The sequence below is a fragment of the Arvicanthis niloticus genome, chromosome 24, assembly GCF_011762505.2.
Source record: "Arvicanthis niloticus isolate mArvNil1 chromosome 24, mArvNil1.pat.X, whole genome shotgun sequence".
NCBI classification, from domain to species: Eukaryota; Metazoa; Chordata; class Mammalia; order Rodentia; family Muridae; genus Arvicanthis; species Arvicanthis niloticus.
The window spans coordinates 29,948,736-29,969,311 of NC_133432.1; the positions used below are offsets into that span (position 1 = coordinate 29,948,736).

Consider the following 20,576-nt stretch of genomic DNA (forward strand, 5'->3'; position numbering starts at 1 on the left):
ATCTGATGCCCTCTTCTGGTGTGTTTGAAGACAGCTACAGTGTACTCATACACGAAATAAATAAATAAATAAATAAATAAATAAATAAATAAATAAAGCTTTTTAAATAAATAAAGCCTCTAGAGGGCCAGTGAGATGGCTTATCATATAAAGTTGCTTGCCACCAAGCCTGACAACTTGAGTTTGATCCCTGGAATCCAAGTGGTGGAAGAAGAGAGCTGACTCCTTTGCGTCATCTTCTGACGTTGACACATGCACGGCATGGTGGCCTGCATACCCTCGTCCCTGAAAAGAACATCAGTAAATGTAGCCCTGGAAAAGAACAACTGGACTCTAAAGTTGGGGCTGTAACTCAGCTAGTAGAGTATTTACCTAGTATGATACAGCATAAAACTATACTAGCACATGCCTGTAATCCCTACACTCAAGTTAGAAGCAGGAGGATTCAGAATTTGAGTTCATCTTGGCCAGCCAGACTACATGAAATCCTGTCTCAAAAAACCTTTTCTTGTTGTTTTGGTTTTTTGTTTTTTGGTTGGTTTTTGTTTTGTTTCGTTTTGTTTTGTTTTGTTTTTGAGACAGGGTTTCTCTATGTAGTCCTGGCTATCCCGAAACTAACTATAGACCATGCTGGGCTCAAACTCAGAGATCCACCTGCCTCTGCTCCCAAGAGCTGCAATTAAAGGCATGAGCTGCCACCGCCATCACTCAGCCAAAAAAAAGAGTTACATTTAATTTAAAAGTGAGTCTGGTCCCAACCTTTGTATACCCTCTTCTAGGCTCAGAAGACCATGGATACACTGGCTGAGGTGGAGGATATCCCCAGCAGTCAGGATCTCTACCGCAAGCATGTGGGTGCACTCCTGGAGCGGCTGACAGCCTCGCACGGCGAGTGGACAGTGCACTCTGTGCAGCTGCTGAAGTTCATTGTGCTCCTCACCCAGGCAGGTGAGCAGCAGGGCACTGACCTGCACCCCGACATAGTTATCGTTAGTGTGACAGGGTCCTGTTGCATAGCTCAGGATGGCATCAAACCAGGTCTGCTCCTGTCTTGTCTTCCCACATGCTGGGTCACAAGCATAAGCCACTGAACCCAGGAGAAATGTCTTCCACGGTAAGCCTTGAAAATAGGGTGTGCTTCTTTTACAGCTTGTTCTTTCAATACATCTATTTTACAGTGAAATTCAGCATCTCCAGCCACAGGCTCTTGTGGAAGTGAGAAGCGTTGCTTTAGAACCCTTAGTGGGTTTTATTTTTACTCTGTCTTTTAACATTTTTAATGCCAAGAGGTGCAGCCCCTTCACAAATCACACTTGAACCCTGAGCTCTGGGGAGGAGAGGCTGTAGATACAAGAGGCATAGCCCCCTTGCCATGCTCCAGCCATCCAGCATGGCACATCTCTGTGCATATGCCAGAAGGCATAATTTTCTGCGGTGTTTTAGAATATGGGCAGATCAGAAGGCAGAAGTGGCACCTATAGGACTGAAGAGATGGCTCAGTCAGGTGCTTCTTGAACAAGCATGAGGATCTGAGTCTAATCCCCAGAGCCCGTCATAAAATGTCAGGTGTGGCATTGGAGAGATGGCTCAGCAATTAAAGAGTGCCTGCTGCTCTTGCAGAGGATATAAGATTGGTCCCCAGCACCCACGTGGTGGCTCGTAGCTGTCTCTAACTCCAGTACCTGGTGATCTAATGCCCTCTTCTGATCTCTGCATACTGGTACCAAATACACACACACACCACACACTGCACATACATTCAGGCAGTCATACATACACATCAAATTTAAAGGCCCGGCACAGTATCATGTTCCTGTAACCCTGGCACTGGGGAGGCAGAGACAGGAGGATCCTTGGGACCTGCTGGCAGCCAGCTAATCTAGGTGACTCGGGGAGCCCTGGCTGCAGTGAGAATTTGTTTCCAAAATGAAGTGAGGAGCACTTGAGGAGGACGCTTGATGTCAAACTCTGGCTTCCATGTGTATATGCCCACACAAGAAAATACAGGCCATTCTACTCCCTGACAGGACCTGCCTTGCTGGATGGGGTTACTCCTGGCCCTGTGGGCCTGTATCATGGGAAGGTTCTACCACATCCTTCAGGACTCAGTACCGTTTCCTCCTGGGTGGTCAGCAGCGGGGTCCTGTGTACTCAGCCTGGCTGCAAATAGGGGCGTTGTTGTACTTTCAGTGTGGCTTGGTGAGTGCCCTCCTGTGGCCTCCAGTTCTGCCACAGTCAATGTGGTTCTCCTTTCTGATTGGCCCAGCTCACTCTGGGGCCATTTCCCACACTCTCTGGCCCCTAAGCTCCTGGACCTACTCAGTGTCTGGAAGGTGGGATGTCGGGAGCCTTTGAGGCTTTCTGTTTGACTTGCTGAGATGTAAGACCAGAAGCACAAGGACTCACTTAGGGTGGCAGCTGCTCCTGTTCCTGTCACTGTTGGCACAGCAGCAGGGGCTGCCTGTCAGAGCAGAGCACTGAGAGCACACTTGGCTGATCTGAGCAATGGCAGAGCATACCCAGGTCTCTAGCCAGGAGCTGAGGGTGCAGCTCTGTTCCCTGTTTCCAGTCCCCAGCCCCGGGAAGAGCTGGACCTGCACTGGAGCACATTTCTTGGGGTAGACTTGTTTAGTTTTGAAGCCTGGGTCTCGTGTAGCTGAGACTTGGCTGTGTAGCCAAGAGTGAACCTGAAGCCTTCCTCCTGCCTCCTGTCTCCTAAGTACTGGGGTTACAGGTTTCCACACTCATGCCTGCTTTATGCAGTCCTGGGCCGTAATCCAGGACCCTAAGTGTGCTGGGTAGGCACTCTAACCACAGATGGATGGCCCAACCCCTCACTCTGGGTATTTTCTTGACAGTTTGCTTCTCACTGAAGTTGACTCTCCTGCATCCGTTCTCTTTCCTCCTTTGTGAATGAAACTCCAGCCTGAGCACTTGACTTTATTCTGAGTGCTGGCTCGTCACTCGCAGGTGTCCAGACGTCTGTCCTTTGATGTTAACAGTCTCAGCAAACCCTGGCACTTGTCTGTGCTGCTTGTAGCAGACCTGTGGTGCTCGTCCATGCTGGAGGGACCCTGCTTGTCTCTTCAGGCCAGCAGCTGCTTTTCCACTGCCATTTTTGTTTCCCTTCTCCTCAGACCCACACCGCTGCAGGTGGACAGCGCTGCTGCCTCCTTAAGCCTCCAATGCCACTTTACAGACACTGGACCTACAGGGGTTTGAGAAACTGCATTTTGAAATGGGAGATCTGGGTGGCTTGCTGTGTTGTCATGTTGTAGAATTAGCAAACTGTGCCTGGGGTTATGCTAAAATACTAAGTCCTGCTTAGGGCGCAGGGCACATCTGAGAAGTGCTTGGATCCGTGTTCTGGAGAGTCAGCCATGTATGTGTAACTCTAGAGGCTGTCTAGTTCCCGTCACCAGGCAATGAGCCCTCAAGGAAGAGGTTGCTTATGGAGTCTTTGTGACGGGGGAAAAGGTGGCTGAAGGGATCAGATCAGGCTTGAGCAGACGCTGGGCATGCTTTGAATGAGTGCTTTTGGTGCCTTTTTTTTAGCTGTCTCTTGACTTTAGTTTCAGGAGTTTGAATGAGTGGGCCTTCGTTGAGGACCATCCCAGGCTCTTGTAAAATGCCAGGCATTTTGTTGGTTTGTTTGTTTGTTTTATTTTGTTTTTCAAGTGTAGACTGTGTAGCTCTGGCACTACTGGAATTGTTTTTGTAGATCAGACTGGCCTTGGACTCAGAGATCCACCTGCCTCTGCCTCCTACTTGCCAGAATTAAAGATGTGTTTCCCCATGATGATACAATCTTGGCCCTTGGAGAGGTAGAGACAGATCAATCTCTGGGGCTCAGTGGCAAGCCAGCCCAGCCTAATCATTAAATCTCAGGCCCATGAGAGGCCGTGCCTCAAAACAAGAAGTGGATGATCACTAAGGAACAATTGGAGGCTGAGATATTCTCTCAAGTTCAGGGCCAGTCTAAATCCTCTGTCAAAAGAAAAGGGGGGCTGGAGAAATGGTTCAGCCATTAAGACCTCTTGTTACTCTTGCAGAGGTCTTGAGGCTTGGCTCCTAGCACCCATGTCATATGGCTCATAACCACTGTGACTCCAACTCTAGGGAGGTCATTGCTTCTGGCCTGATACTGCAGCTCTGCACACATCTTCAGGCACACGTGCACAGTATTAAAAATAGTGAAGTCATTTTTTAAAAGATTTATTTATTACATGTAGTGTTCTGCCTGCATGTGTGCCTGCAGGCCAGAAGAGGGCACCAGATCTCATTACAGATGGTTGTGACCCACCGTGTACTTGCTGGGAATTGAACTCAGAACCTTTGGAAGAACAGCCAGTGCAGCCTGTGAGTCATCTCTCTAGCCTCCTGAAGTAATTTTTTTTTTTTTAAGAAAGAATTTAGGAATTGAAAAGAGAAGCTGGATTTGTGTCTTGGTCACCTGATGGGGGGAATACTGGAGATCTTGGTCACATGATGGGGGGTGCTGGAGATCTTGGTCACGTGATTGGGGGTGTACTGGAGATAATCGTTTGTTAGTGTCCTCAGCAGCTGGGAGAGCAGATGTCAGGAAGGGGAGCCATGGCACTGTGGCTTGCAGGGCGCCTTCCCCAGCACTCCTGTCCCTGGTCTGTCTCCTACCCTAGCAGTGAGGCCTGGGAAGCCATCAACTTACAGCAGCCCCTTTTCCCTTTCCTAGGCCCGGCTGTGGGAGAAGCTCTGCAGCACGTGATGCCCGCACTCAGGGCCTGTCTCCAGCCCACCACGGACCCACACATGCGCCTGAAGCTCTTCTCTGTCCTGTCCGCGATGCTGCTGAGGCCTAAGGACACTATCGACTCTCAGGGGTAGGTCAGCCCTCACTCAGGTCTGTGGACAGCCCGCATAAGTGTTGGCTGGAGCTTCCCACGCTGCCCTGGGCAGGGCCCCCAAGGTCCAAGGTATAGGCTTCTTGGTGGTCTGTGTCTCTAGAATCCATCCCACTAGGTAAACAGTGATCTTGGTGAGTGCACCACAGAGACACAGACAGTAAATCAAAGTCACTTTAGGGGAGTCATTAAAATTCCAATGAATGAGAAAGTTTTAGGGCACATTAACTATTAATGGCTTCTGTTTCGCTGTTCTGTTTTAAAAGCCTTTTGGCACCTTTCAGACGGAACAGACCTGACTGAATTAGCATTGATGGCAAAGGCTTAAGGGTAGCTTCTGTTATCTCAGAAAAGCTCAGAGGCAGCTCTGCAACCTAAGAGCCTCCAATTTTATGGCTTTGAAGTAAAGGGAAAGTGGAACAAAGAGTTTAGGAAAGAACAGGCTCTCAGGGGAGGAGGGAAGCAAGCCAAGACCAGCTCGCTCATCCTGGGAGAGGAAGGTAGAGTGAGGAGCTGATGTGTATAGAAAATCAGAGCTGCCCTGGAAAGAAGACCACATACATACGCGCACCTATACACACACATATGTAACCACATACATACACGCACGTATACACACACATATATACATGCTCAATGCCTTCCTTGGTTCATTGAACAGAATAAGATTCAAATCATTCTGGGACCTCCCAATCCTGACCACCCTTGACAGCCTGAGTCTTGCAGATGGAGACCTGAGTTAGCCCCTGGGATACCACACACACACACACACACACACACACACACACACACACACACACCAAACCCCCCCCCCCCAAAAAAAAAAAAAAAAAAAAAAAAAACTGTCACCATGAAGTGTGGTCAGCAAACTACAAAGTTCCTCTGAGTTGCTCATTCTAACCTTTCTCCTTTGAGTGCACTCTTACTGTGGGCTGACTGCCAGCCTCACACACTGCAGGAAATTCTGTTTCCTGCTATCTAAAAAACCTCAGGGCTGAAAGGGGACCATAAAAAGGTATTAATGAGCGTCTTTGGCAGCAGGCCATCGAGCAGACGTGCACACAGGAATGGAATGAGTGAATGACTGGGCTGCCACCAGGCTGTAGCCTTTTCCACACACCCAGCGTGCTGAGGAACAATGCCACCCCTGACCCACAAACGCAGCTGCCGGGTTTGGGCCAGGTTCCCAGTGACACACTTCAGACCTCTCCAGGGATCAAGTCAGTCTAGAGAATCCAATTATGCAGATGAGTTACTGAGTGAGAGATTGCTACTGTTTGGGTGGGGACAGTTTGAAAATAGCATTGTCTTATAGTTTCTGTTGCCGTGACGGAATACCATGACCAAAAGAGGAGTTTATTTCACTTTTACTTCTAGGTGACAGTCCATCACTGAGGGAGGTCAGGGCAGAAACCTGGAGCTGATGGAGAGGTCATGGAGGAGGGCTGCTTACTAGCTACTTCTTGGCTTGCTCTGCCTGCTGTGTTATAACACCAGGGCCACCAGCCCAGTGGTGGTCCCACCCACAGTGGGCGGGTTCCTCCCATGTCAGCCACTAATTAAGACAATGCCCTGCAGGCTTGCCTACATCAGTCATGATCCCCTTAGTCATGATCTCTCAGCTGAATGTCATTTGTGTTAAATAACATAAAACTAGTCAGCACAAAACATGTGGTCTTGGTTTATCAATCACAAAATGATAAGAGTGAAAGGTTGGTTGTCCAGTCGAGGCTCAGTCTAAGGATGTCATCTCTGGCAGGGAGTCAGGATTCTCTACTTAAGAGAAGGCTCTCCCAGCAAACCAGAGTGGTAGTGCCACAGCATCCCACCCGCCACACAGCCCCCACCATTGCTTCGCACTCCCGCTGAACTATAGAGATGCCTGTGAGGGAGCAGGAGGGAACTACAGAAAGCTCTACCCAAGCCACTGCCTTTGCTTCAGTTCTTTTGGTAGCCTTGAAGTATAATTTCATGTAAAAGTTCTGGATTAGGGCCCATTGGGATGATTCAGTGAGTAAAGGCATTTGCTTCCAGACCTGACGACCTGAGCTCAGTCCTCAGGACCACACGGTGGGAGGAGGAAGCCAACTCCTGGGAATTGTCCTCTGACTTGCATGTGTACACTGTGGACATGTACCACACCCCAACCACGCATACAATACATAAATAAAATGTAATGCAGAATTAGAAAACAAAATCATGGCCTAAAGCCTAAGACTGTGGCTCAGCTGGGAGAATGCTTCTCTAGCTCACAGGAGGCCTTGGCTTCCATCTCCAACAACTGCATAAACCAAGAGTGGTGATTCCTGTAATCCCAGCACTCAGGAAGTGGAGGCGGGGATTGGGTATTTCAGGCGAGCCTAGACTATATAACAAGACCTCGTCTCAAACACTTGAGGTATAGCTCAGTTGGGAGAGTGCTTGCCCAGCATATAGGGCTCAGTCCCCGCCTTGTACCAGTTGGGTGTGGTAGATATGCCTGTAGTTTCCGCACTCAGGCAGGAGAATAAGACATTGAAGATTTTAAAGATTTATTTATTTGTTTTGTGTATATGTGTACACCATTGCTCTCTGACACACCAGAAGAGGGCATCAGATCCCATTACAGATGGTTGTGAGCCAGCATGTGGGTCCTGGGAATTGAACTCAGGACCTCCAGAAAAGCAGTCAGTGCTCTTAACCACTGAGCCGTCTCCAGCCCTACATAGAAATTTGAGTCCAGCCTGAGCTACATAGATCCCACCTTTTTAAATTAAAAATGAAAGTAGATTATGGACCAGCAATGGTGGTTAGAGAAGTCCTGAGCAACTGGCAGACTGTCTGCTCTCTGTGCAGGGTGAAGCCCTGAGCACTCTGTTAGACAGGGCCTGACAGACAGCTCTGCTTCACGTAGCCTCACGTTAGCAAGACTTGCTGGCATCTTCCGTATGAGAGGTTTTGGTTTAGAAGCATTTGTTTTGTCTTTAAAACATAATAATAAAAGACGTTTTGTGTGCGTGCAGATGCCTGAAGAGGTTTCCCTGAAGCTGTGGTCACGAGGTTGTGAGCTACCTCATGGTTCCTAGGAACAAAACTCAGGTCCTCTAGAAGAGCAGCAAGTGCTTTTTTTTTTTTTTTTTTTTTTTCAAGACAGGATTTCTCTGTGTAGCCCTGGCTGTCCTGGAACTCACTCTGTAGACCAGGCTGGCCTCGAACTCAGAAATCCGCCTGCCTCTGCCTCCCAAGTGCTGGGATTAAAGGCGTGCGCCTCCACCACCCAGCACAGCAAGTGCTCTTGAGCACCAGGTCATCTCCGGCCCCATGTTACTTCATTTTTGCTTTTCTTGGTTTTTGGGACAGGGCTTCTCTGTGTAGCCCTGGCTGTCCTGGAACTCACTCTGTAGACCAGGCTGGCCTTGAACTCACAGAGATCCTTCTGCCTCTCTAGTGCTGGGATTAAAGGCATGCACCACCACACCCAGCCCTTATTTCTTGCTTTCTTTGTTTTAATGATACAGATGGCAGGTTCAATGGATGGTGACAGAGGCGCCATGTGACCCACATAGCTGATCATGGTTGGTGCAGCACTTGAGCACAGGGTCCCCCACCCCACACCCACCCACCACCTTACCAAGTCACTTCACAAGGGTCCTCTTGTGGAGGGGCACAGGGTCAGGGCCAGTTCCATTCCCAGACTGGAGCATGTTCTTCAGAGTAGTCTGTGTGTGCTTCCTCACTTGCCCTCTTGTTCCAGACAGTTCCATGGCTACCTAGATATGGTAATAAGTGACATCCTAGCCCCCAGCCTGCAGTGGCATGCAGGGAGGACAGCTGCAGCCATCCGGACGGCCGCCATATCCTGTCTGTGGGCACTCATCAGTAGTGACATCTTATCAGCCAAGCAGGTAAGGACAGCTGTGACCAGTTGTTTGTCCATGTGACCTTCAGAACTGTGTCTTTCAGTGAGCAAGGAAAGCTCTCAAGGGCTGAGGTCCTAGTGCCTGGTTGTCACAGGCTCCATCTCCTTGAAGGATCTGGGATCTGGTCTCTGCCTTAGGTTTACAAACTGTTTTAGTTTCTTGTCCTGTTGCTGTGATACAATACCCTAACAAAAGCAACTCAAAAGAGAAAAGGGTTATACCAGGTCACAGGTAAGGTCACAGTCCATCATGGTATGGAAGTCTCGGCAGCAGGAGCTGGGACAGCAGGTCACATGACATCCACAGTGCCTTTAATTGGGAGGTAGAGGCAGGTAGATTTTTGAGTTTGAAGCCAACCTGGACCACATAGCCAGTTCCACGCCAGCCACGGTTATATAGTGAGACCTGTCTCAAACAGGAGCAGACAGCAGTGAATGCAGGCTGCTGCCCAGCTCAGTCTCTCATTTTATATACTCAGAACCTCAAGCCCAGGAATGAGTCCTGTCCACATGTCAGCTAGCCTAGTCAAGATGGTACTCAAGGTCCTAGCAGGTTGACAGCTAGCTCTAACCGTCACACAAACCTAGTAAAGATTCTTTACGTTCCTCCCTAATCCACGTTCTTACTGTAGCATGACCGAGACATTTCCAGCTGGGAGCTGCTCTTTTACAGGTCTTGAGACATTTCCTGTTGTTTGTTTTATACTGAGTCTTCAGAGTCAAATGTACTTTAGTACTTTACAGCTGCAGTGAAGTATGATGCCACTCTGACTGCCACAGCCCAGTGCTCCCAGCTTGTGGCTTGTGGCTGTGGTGTTGGACAGCACTGATGTTGGTGGTTAGCAACAGATCTCAGAATCACAACTTGAGTATGAATCTTAATCCATCACCTAACGCTCTGCTTAGCTATCTAAAATGTTCCTTTGATTCTTATGGCTAGCATGAAAAATAGGATTTTCCAAGTTTAGCCCTCAGCATGGTGTCTGCAGTGGGAGCTGTGCCCCCCCCCCCCCCCCCGGCCACCAGGCACTGTTACATAATTTACATACTTAGGCAGTTATAGTATTGGGGCTGAGGAGGTGACATGCCAGCACCAGCACCTGAGTTTGGATCCCCAGCATCCATGTTAAAAAAAAAAAAAAAAAAGTCCAGGCCTGGTCACATGGGTGACTAGCAACTAGCATTGTAAGAACAGAGTTCACTGAGCAGCCAGTAAATGCCAGCCAGCAAGCTCTGATTTAGTGAGAGACCCTGTGTCAACATATAAGGTGGTGACTGGAGAGATGGCCCAGAGCTTCAGAGCATCTATGTCTGCTGGCTCACAACTCCAGAGGATCTGATGCCCTCTTCTGGACTCTGAAGGCTAGAAAATTGTGTGAGTGTGCGTGTGCGTGTGTGTGTGTGTGTGTGTGTGTGTGTGTGTGTGTGTGTGTGTGGTGGAGAATGATAATGGAAGATGTCTGGTATCAATTCCTGGCCTCCATAAGCACGTATGCATTATGTCTGCTGCAACTGCGCACAAGATGATAGTAGCAAAGCAAGTTCTCGGCTAGATGCTGGCCTCCTAAGTCAGTTTCTACTGAATACTCTTCACAAAATTCCAAGCTTACAATGGGGGATATCTCTGGGCTCCATTCTTACCACACAGAGATGAAATGGCTGAGGATGGCAGGCCAGGGCCTGCATTGCTATAAGTACAGCTAGTGAAGTGAGCCAGAAGACTGTGAAACTACAGAAAACTGATGCTTCTGCTTCTGCGTGATTCCTGTGTCATCCGCTCACAGCATGTGAGCGCCCCCTGCTGACAGCAGAAGGTTGTTACCTAACTCTCACGTTGCATTCTACAGTGTGCCGTACATAGGTAGTAGGATCTGAGGAACTCGACTGACCAAATTAAAACAGATATGGTTAAGATGATCTGAAGTTTAGAATCTGAGCAAAGAGAACATTTGCTCATAGAGAATGCAGTATTTCTGTTCCTAGAACAGCAAAGCTGCAGGCAGAACCCTCCCTTAGTGTTGTGATCCCTTCCCTCCTGACATGGATGCCCTCCTCAAGGTCCCCCCAGCTGCTTCTCCCTCCATCTTCCCACTGGTACCCTACCTGGTCAGCCATCATCCTGTGTCCACCCACTGTTGCTCCATGAGAAGGTCCATTTCCAGAAGCCCTTCTGCTTTCCTGGAAAGTGGCACAGAGGCATCCACTAGGTGGCAGTACAGGCATAACTCACCAGGCCCCCAGCCCGGGGCATGCTGCCACACTGAGGTCCCCATCAGTGTCTCTTCACTGGCACCGCCTACCCTCCCCATCCCTTTTACCTCCTCAGCAAAGGTGACTCCTCCTGTTGACCACAAGAGCCCTGCTTAGGCTGCTTACAGACCTGGGAGCCTTTCTCTGGCTCACCCAGCCCTCATTCTCCTGTCCTGTGAAGCCTTATATGTGCATCTAAATGTAGTTTCTCTCCCAGGCCCGCCCTCATTACATGCTAGGCAAGTGCTCTGCATTTGAGCCACACCCTAGCCCCTCCCTAGGGGTTCTCTGTAGCTAGTCTATCACTGAACCACCACAGCTCCAGACCCTTTACTAGAAGGGAGGTGCTCTACCACTGAGCCACACCCCAGCCCCTCACTGGGGGATTCTAGGCAGGGCTCTACCACTGAGCCATGCCCCAGCCCCTCACTGGGGGATTCTAGTCAGGGGCTCTACCACTGAGCCACACCCCAGCCCCTCACTGGGGGATTCTAGGCAGGGGCTCTACCACTGAGCCACACCCCAGCCCTTCACTGGGGGATTCTAGGCAGGGGTTCTGTGGCTACTCTGTATTCCTAGCTGATTTTACTTTTCATTTTGAGACAGGATCTCAGTAAGATTCCTCAGCTGTCTTTGAACTTCCTCTGTAGTCCAAGCTGACTGAACTATGAATGTCCTGCCTTAGCTTCCAGTGCTCACTAGGATGTGACAGGGCTCTGCCTAGCTTTTCCTACTTTCAAAACAAAACTAAATTCCCTGTGACAGCTCTGCGGCTACCATCATTCCCTGCCTCTTTTCTATTACACGCACCCCTGGAGAACTGCCTACACTTCAAATTTTATTTTAGTAGAGCAAATGGTTCTTTTGTTTTAATGGTATCTTTGGTGTGTGTGTGTGTGTGTGTGTGTGTGTGTGTGTGTGTGTTCATGAATGCCAGAATTAACTTTTGGATATTCTGGCTAGTTTTATGTCAGCATAACACAGGCTGAGGTTCTCCGAAGAGGGGGAAACTGCAATTGAGAAAATCCATCTGTAAGCAGGCAAGCCTGTAGGACATTTTCTTAATCTGTGATTGATGTGAGAGGGCCAGTACATTGTGGTTGGGAATACCCCTGGGCTGCTGGCCCTGGGTTCTAAACCAAAGCAGACTGAGCAAGCCAGTAAGCAGTACTCCTTTGTAGCGGTAGGTATTAGAAAAAGCAGGCAAGCGGGCGTCCGGCTAGCTCCTGGCCTCTGCCATCCATGTTCTTGCTCTAACAGCACGGACCAAGGACCCACGAGACGTTGGCGTGGCTGCTGCCTCCACCCGTCAGCTCCATGGCGTCCATGGCTCTAAGCATGGCCCTTGGACCAACTCTGCCACCCTCAGTGCTCTGCTAAACCCCAGACAATATCCGCCATCCTTGTGGTACCTGGCAGAATGAAGACTCTTAATACTCAAAGATTATCTAATGGATTTATATATCAGCAAATACTCAATACACCAGATGCCCACATAATTAGAATTGCTAACCCAATTACCTAACCTAACCTTAGGCTGCTAGAGACACGCAGACATCCGTGTCTCCTCTCTTCTCCTCCTCCTTCTTCTCTTGTTCCTGCCTCCTCTCAACTCCTAGCTCCACCTACCTCTTCTACTGCCCAATCACCAGCTCTAGCCTTTATTTTACAAATTAAGGTGGGCAGAAGGTTCACAAAGTCTCCTGTATACTGATTCACAACTCATCTGTAGCTTCTCCCAGGGAAGTAGAATTAGCATCAAAATTCCAGACCAGGGCTATCTACCACGCTCCTCCATGGCCACTCCACGCATCTAGGTTGCCGCAGGATTTGAGTTCCTGTCTTGGCCTCCCTCAGCAGACTATGATTCGGGATATGTAAGCCAAATAGCCCCTTCCCACAATTGCTTGGTTATGATGTTTCACTGTAGCGACAGCCTGCCTGACTAAGACAGCATCAGAAGGCATGCCTCACATGCTGTCCACCGTGGTTTACAGAGGGTCTCTCACTGGCCTGGTACTGGCTAACCATCAGACCATAGGGATTCTAGTTTTCTGCTTCCCCGGCATTGGGAATATAGATGTGTACCACACACCTAGCTTGTACATGGGTTGAGTTTGATTCTTGCAAGCTCTTTACCATCTGAGCCTTTCTCCAAGCCCCTCATGGTTTTTTTTTTGTTAGTTGGTTGATCTGCCCCCACCCCACCCCCCCTTGGGATGGTTTTCTGTAGGCCAGGCTGTCCTAGAACTCCCTGTTTAGCTGAGCCTGCCCTTGAAGTGCTGGGATGACAGGTGAGCTAACTGTAATTCATATGGTCTGCTTGCCTTGTGTGGCCTGGCCTATCCCGTAGTACTCTTAGCCAGTAATAAGTGACCCAGTGCCTGTGCCTGGTGGTGGCAGCACCACACTAAAGTCGGTAGCCTGTAATTCCAGCGCTCAGGAGGCAGAGGCAGGCGGAGCTCTGAGTGTGAGGCCAGCCTGGTCTACAGGATGAGTTCCAGGACAGCCAGGGCTACACAGAGAAACCTCGACTGGGAAAAACAAACAAAGTGACTCAGGGGCCTAAAGGTGACTCAGCAAATGAGGGCACTGGCCATCAAGCCGAGAGCCTACATGTGCTCCCCAGGAGCCGTGTGGTGAAGGGAGAGGACTGACTCTTGCAGATTGTCCTCTACACATGTACACCTGCACACCCACGTACATACACATGGAAAGTAGCAAAACTTGTGTTATTAAAAACAAAACCAAGAAGATTCAAGTGTACTTGTAGGTGTGATTTGACGTAGCGTTCCGAGCTGCATTGCCTGGCAGGGGGCGCTGATACGGTCTGACAGCATTGGTGGTCCCATGTTCCTCACACCCATTTGTGGCCTGCAGGTGCAAGAGGCACAGGAGACCCTGATGCCACAAGTGCTGGCCACGCTGGAGGACGACTCCCAGACCACACGCCTGATCTCCTGCCGTATCATCAGCCTGTTCCTCAGGAACTCAGGGGATACCATGGAGCCAGAGAAGTTCCTCAAGGTCTATCCTGGTGAGACACCAGACACACAACACACACACACAGCACACATGCACCACGTTATTTAGTAACTTCTTTTGTAGTCAGACATAAGAGAATATTTCTTTTGACTCCTGATTTAAGTTGGTACTGTGTATCCATATGCCACCACAAAAAAAAAAAAAAAAAAAAAAAAAAAAAAAAAAACACATAAGGTTTCTATCTGCCATTGCTAGAGAGAGCAGTCTACCTGGAACCGGGGTGGTAGGGCATGGTGGAGACCGCTGCACTGCCTGTCTACCAGCCTGAACAAGCAGATAATGAGGCTGTCACAGCCAACAGGATCCCACACGGTGACCCGGAGGGGAGATAGGAGACATCTGTTAGGAGCAGAACACTGGGCACAGAGGGACAGATCCATCCTTGACACAGCTCCCAACACACTGTGGTAGCTGATGGACGGTCTTCAGGAAGGTGACACTAGAGGGTTGAGGACAAACCCCTTATAATTCTTATTTAGAATGGCTTGCTATTGTCAAAAAGCTAAAACAGTAACATCCTTTAGAAGCAAGTTAAGACCTGGCCATTCTTGCATACTGCTCCAATCTCACCATCTGAGAGGCAGACGTGGGGGGGTGGGTATTGCAAATCTTAGGCAGGCCACATACAAAATTTCAAGCCAACCAGGTCTATACAGTGAGACCCAGTCTCAAACAAGAAAGACAAGTGCGGCGGCACAAAACTGTAATCCTAGCACTTTGGAGGTGAAGGCAAGAGACTTGAGTTCAAGGACAACCTTAGCTTCACGAGCCCCTCTCTCAAAAAGAACAAAAAGTCCTAGGCTAGGCATGCTAATGTGTGCCTTTAATCCTAGCACTTCCGAGGCAGAAGCAAGCAGATCCCTGAGTTCAAGGCCAGCCAGGGCTAAGCAGTGAGATCATCTTTTAAATGAAAAGCCTCCCAAGTGCATTAAATAAACTCTGAAATGGCTGAAGGAGAATGAGTGCACTGAAGGCCTTTGGCTCCCTAACACAGCCTCTGACAGGAGGAATCAAGGTGTATTTCTCCAGAGACTGAGGGTGGCTTCAGAAGAGACCAGGGTTGAAGGCAGACTCGGATTCTCAGGCCTACAGAACAGAACGCTGAGGTGGGACAAGCCTCTACCAGAAAACCCCACAGGCTCTGCCGGCCTCTCCCGCTGGCCTCTCGCGTTGTGTTTCTGGTTGCTTTGTTCTCATTTCCATCCACAGCCTGTATGGCTCTACTTCTTAGCAAGTTTGGCTAATGCATGCTGCCGACTGCCAGGGCTGGTGGCTTCCTACTTTGGAGGGAGTGCCAGTGGGACAGTGCACACATTGGGCACACCTCCTGCTCTGTGGTTATGGCAAGCACAGCGCTTCGACACATTGCTGCTTCTTAGTGCACAGAGAAGGCTGTTGGAAGGGTGACCCAGGCTGGGTATACGTACCCACCCAAGGCCAACTCTGAACGGGGTGGGGGGTGGGGGGAAGAGGTTGCTCACAAAGGGCAGTGTCAGCTGCCACAGCCTGTTCATCCTTGCAAGTTAGCCCCAGTGAGCATCAGCTCCATGTGATTCCAGAATTGGTCTGGGTGCCCTCAAGCCTGGGATGGGCGAGTCTTTGTGCGCAGGTTTTACGCCTCAGCCAGCCTTGCTCTCTTGACTCGGATTCAGTTCTCTGTCATTCTGAGGTGTAGATGGTTTCCTTCTGTGCCTGTCCAAAGAATGTGAGCAAGAAGCAGCCAGAGCCAAGCATGCTGGGAAGTCCTGGGTACCCCCATGAGTCCTTCCAGCAGGTCCCTGTCCTAAAGCCTGTGCACTCTGTGTGTGTAGTGATGTTGTTCATGCCTTCAGTAAACCAGGCCCAGCCTGCTCATGATCAAAGGTGTCTTGCAACATAAACTCATCTTTCAGGTACAGATGAGAGACAGCCTTCCCAACCAACACTCAACTGTTACCCACTTGCGTATTTTCCAGAAGGTTCATAGTATAAAAGTAGGTTCCAGAGATTGCTTCTTATCCCCTTTGGGCAGTTAAGATAGGTTTAGCCCACAATGGTTTAGACCTCTGTCTAGCCTAACTGGGCCTCAAACTTATGACAGTCCTCCTTCTTCAGCTTCTCAGGTGCTCGTATTGAAGCTGTGTGCTGCCACAAAGTGCCTGGCTTCACAGAAGGCTGGGTGGTTCTGTTCTGTTCTGTTCTGTTTATATATTTTGTGGGCAAGCCTAAGTTTAATGAAACTCTACCCATTACTTTAAAAGTTTCTGCTTATGTCAGGTGGTGGTGGTGCACTCTTTTAATCCCAGGACTTGGGAGACAGAGATAGGTGGATCTCTGAGTTCAAGGCCAGCCTGGTTTATGGAGCAAGTTCTAGGATAACCAGGGCTACACAGAGAAACCTTATCTTGAGGGGGGAAAAAAGTTTCTCCTTGTCAGGAAGGATAGATTTGGTTTTGGCTGCAGGCAACCCGGTGAAGGAATTCCCACAGAAACAAACCAAGGCTGACCCCATGGCCGGGTTACTGGCCTCAGGTTCTGAGCCTACAGCAGTTGTGAGGAAGGCCAGCTGCGTGCTGTTGTCTGGTGTGGATCTAGGTCTTCTTAGGGGTCTCGGGGCTATTGGGACTGAACGGCTTTAGGGGAGTGAGGGCCATCATTGAAGGTGCACAGTGCTAAAGGGTCTCCTCTTCTGAGGTGGGTTCTTGGGCCCTTAGAGCAAAGGCCCTCACGCCTCTCCCTCTCCCCACAGAGCTCTTGAAGCGCCTAGATGATGTCTCCAATGAAGTGAGGATGGCAGCTGCTTCCGCCTTGCTCACCTGGCTGAAGTGCATAGAGAGCTCGGAGGGGAAATCTGCCTATCAGAGCAGTGTTCAGTTCCTGTACAGGGAGCTGCTGGTCCACCTGGATGACCCAGAAAGTGCCATCCAAGACACTGTCCTAGGTGAGCTCTCCAGGGCCCACAGTCTGCCCTGAGTTACTATTAAAAAAAAAAAAAAAAGTTAGTTGAGACTAGGCGTGTGAGTGTTTGCCTGTGCATGTCTGTGTATTGCATGCGTGCAATAGCCATGAAGGCCGGAAGAGGGCATTAGATACCCTCGAGGTGGTTGTGAGCTGCCATGTGATAGGAGAGTCAAATCCAGGACCTCTGGAAGAGCAGCCAGTGCTCTTAACTGCTGAGCCATCTCTCCAGCCCCCACTTTTTATATTTATATTTACTTTATGTGTATGTATGTGGGCTTGTGTGCCAAGCATGGTGCACATGGAGATCAGAGGACAGCTTGCAAGAGGCAGTTAGTTCTCTCCCTCCAGCATTTGGATTCCAGGGATGGAACTCGGGGTATCAGACTTGGCAACAGATAACCTTTACACTCTCAAAAAATGGTGGAGAATAGTAGAGGAAGTCACTCGAGCCCTGACCTCTGACCTACACACACACACACAGGAGGTCTAGAAATAATAAGAACACTGTTACAAATGGCGTAGCATGATGCAGGAAGGACGCCTGGATGCTACTGCCGACTGAGGGAAGAAGAGTGGGGTCGTCATTGCAGGGGTGAGGGAAGACTCCGGCTACACTGAAGACTCCCTTCGGCTTCTTGGCTTCAGCACCTGCTGGAAGAGATGTGCCATTTGTTTGTTCATAATAAAACACCCTGCAGGGCCAGTGAGATGGCTCAGCAGACAAAGGCACTTGCTGTCAAGGGTGGAAACCTAAGTTCAATCCCCAGGACCCGTGTGGTAGAAGGAGAAAAACCTCAAAGGTTTCCCCTAGAGTTTTGCATACATTAGGAAGGTGGTTTCAACCCTGTAGGATCTACCCAGCAGCCAGAGAGAAAAACTGCCAGCTCTGTAAAGTTGAGGTGGGCTCCCAGCCCACCACTGCTGGATTCAGCGTTCTGTGCTCTCTTCTAGAAGTCCTCAAGGAGGGCAGCGTCCTGTTTCCAGATGTGTTGGTGCGGGAGACAGAGGCCGTCGTCCACAAGCATCGCTCCGCTGCCTACTGCGAGCAGCTGCTGCAGCACATGCAGAGCATGGCTGCCGCTCGGTGACCGTGTGCATCAGCCACTGCAGGGAGACAATGGTGTCCTGGAGACCTCGCAGTTAAGACAGCCATGTCCGCAGGCCTGGCACCTGTGGGACCCCACCAGCCACCAGATGGTGCTTGAGAATTAGCTTCTGTTTTTCCTAAGCAGATTCTGGGATTTTGTAGCGTACCTACTTTTCACAGAGGCCTCAGAAAACTAAAATTAAAGTTAAATGCCCCCAGCCATGCCAGCTTCCCAGTTAGCTGCTTGAACGTAGTGTTTTTATCACAAGCCCCAAGGGGTCCTGGGCTGCTTTCAGATTCACCATGATGCTCTTCACATTGCAGGAAAGCCAAAGCAAATGTAAAAACAACAGCCATCCACTTTGGGCTCTGTCCCATCATCCTGTGCTGAGGACAATTTCCCGTCTTGACTCACTGATAAAGTTTCTCCCAATTTTTTTGGTTTTTGACACAGGGTTTCTCTATGAGGCTTTGGCTGTTCTGAAACTCACTCTGTAGACCAGTCTGGCCTTAAATTCTCAGAGACCCACATACCTCTTCCTTCCCATACTGGGATTAAAAGCCTGCACCACTACCACCCGGCTCCTCCCAGATTTTAAATACACTGGAATGTCTTGCATTGTGGGTGCAGCATCCTGGTGTTTCTGTTTCTCAGTATTAGTGATGCCCATGGGTAAAGGATAGGAAACCAGCAGTCAGTAAGGTGGTCATGCCCCAGTGTTTTTTCCACCAAGTGCCTAAAAAGACTTCTAAGTGGTTGTTATCAGCAGCCAATATTTTTGTTGAGACAGTGGGGGGGGGGGGGTTGTGGTTTTCCAACAAATTTTAACATTTCTGCTTTGCATTTATGGAATTAAATTATTTATTATAGTTATTTGTGTGGCCATCTGAATGATCTGACTGATTACACTACAGACAACTCTTGTCTCTGTATGTTGGTGTCAGGCTAGTCCAGCCTGAGGGATGCTGGCCATGGACTCCATGGGCCCTCTAGTGACAATCATCACTGCCTATGATCTGCATTCTGACATGAGGTAGCTGGAGGACCGAATAAGGCCCAGCCATCACCAGGGCCTCCCAGCATGGTCCTGAGTCTGGCTGGGCATCCAGGTGGGTGAAGGTTGGCCTCAGAGTCCCTGGCCCAGTGACTGAAGCTGCATTCTGTCCATCTATAGTATCCTTGCTGCCTGAAGCTCTGTCAGCTGTTTGGAAGACTGTTTACCTGTTTGTTTTATCTATTACAGTCCTTTGTTTGTTGGAGAGGGCACATAGGCTACAGTGTACATGTGGAAGTCGGACCTGAAGGAGTCAGTTCTCGCCTTCTACCGTGTGGGTCCTGGGGATTGAACTCAAGTTGACAGGATTGGCAGCAAGCACCTTGGCCTGCTAAGCCATCTTGTTGGTGCGAGACCCTGCATTTTATTTTCTTTACTTATTTTGTGTTACTGAGTATTGAACTTAAGACTTTACAAATGTGTTCTACCCCTGAGCCATGCCCCCAGCCCCTCACTTATTTAAGGCAGGAGTTACCTCCCTCCACCCCTAGATCAGCATCTTTGAAAAGAGATATCCAGTAAGTATTTGAGGCTTTATGGACCTTCCGGTTCAGCTGTTGCTAGGGCTCCAGCTGCACTCTAAAGCCATTGTGGATACATTGCTCATGGTGTGGGTATGTTTCCCATTGCTCTAAACAGAATGGCTGTGTCAGATCTGAGAGGTGAGTCCCGTAGAGTTGGTGGTTATTTGTAGCAGCTTTATTGATCTGAAGTTAGAGTGGGCAGTTGGGTGACAGGCACACACCACAGAACCATCTCCATCAAGGCAGACCACTTTGAGGAGCCTGCTGTCTCCACCATGGATTTGGGGCAAGCACTTTTAACCACCATCACATTAGCTTCACATGGACACTTTTAGTAGTGCAGACAGGCCATCTCACCAGCAGCCTCCTTTGGAGGGAAGATGCTCAGTTGGAAGAGAAGCCTCCCTAGGGTGAAGGTGGGAAAATGAGGACAGAAGCCATGTCCTTTCCGCCTCGTGCCCACCTTTCCTTTTGAAGAAAAGAAACCCCTTAATCAAGCACATGTAAGCAACTGGGTTTCTTTTCTCTTATTTTTTTGGGTTTCTTGGCATAGCCCTGGTTGCCCTAGAACACTCTGTAGACCAGACTCCGAGATCTGCCTTCAGAGGGCTGGGATTAAAGGTGTTTGCCACCTCTGCCTGGCTAACAAATGAGATGGCTCAGTGGGTGAAAGTACTTGCCAGGCAAGCCCAGTGACCTGAGTTCAATCCCCAGAAGCCGTGTCAGGGTCAGTGAAGAGAATGGCTTCCGTATATTCAGTGTACTATGTGTACCCATGCACATGATGTTGAGAAACACTAGCCCACGTTCAGATGCCAAAAATGTTGAGGCCCAAGCTGCCCCACTTTGAGCGGCCAAAAATGTTGCAGCCCTCTCCACTCCGCGCTTGGTGGCCAC

At 49.5% G+C, this 20,576-nt stretch overlaps 1 protein-coding gene across 1 annotated transcript in view; it reads left to right on the forward strand.

Moving 5' to 3' along the window:
- The window catches only part of Dnaaf5 (dynein axonemal assembly factor 5), a 38,950-nt gene extending 19,976 nt beyond the window's left edge, over nt 1-18,974 (forward strand). The window contains exons 8-13 of the mRNA XM_076923433.1: nt 780-948; nt 4,712-4,859; nt 8,614-8,764; nt 13,909-14,065; nt 16,802-16,993; nt 17,965-18,974. Of these exons, the coding sequence (XP_076779548.1) occupies nt 780-948; nt 4,712-4,859; nt 8,614-8,764; nt 13,909-14,065; nt 16,802-16,993; nt 17,965-18,101 (954 nt within the window). The 3' untranslated portion in view covers nt 18,102-18,974. The remainder of the gene's footprint in view (nt 1-779; nt 949-4,711; nt 4,860-8,613; nt 8,765-13,908; nt 14,066-16,801; nt 16,994-17,964) is intronic.
- Nucleotides 18,975-20,576: the final 1,602 nt, after the last annotated feature.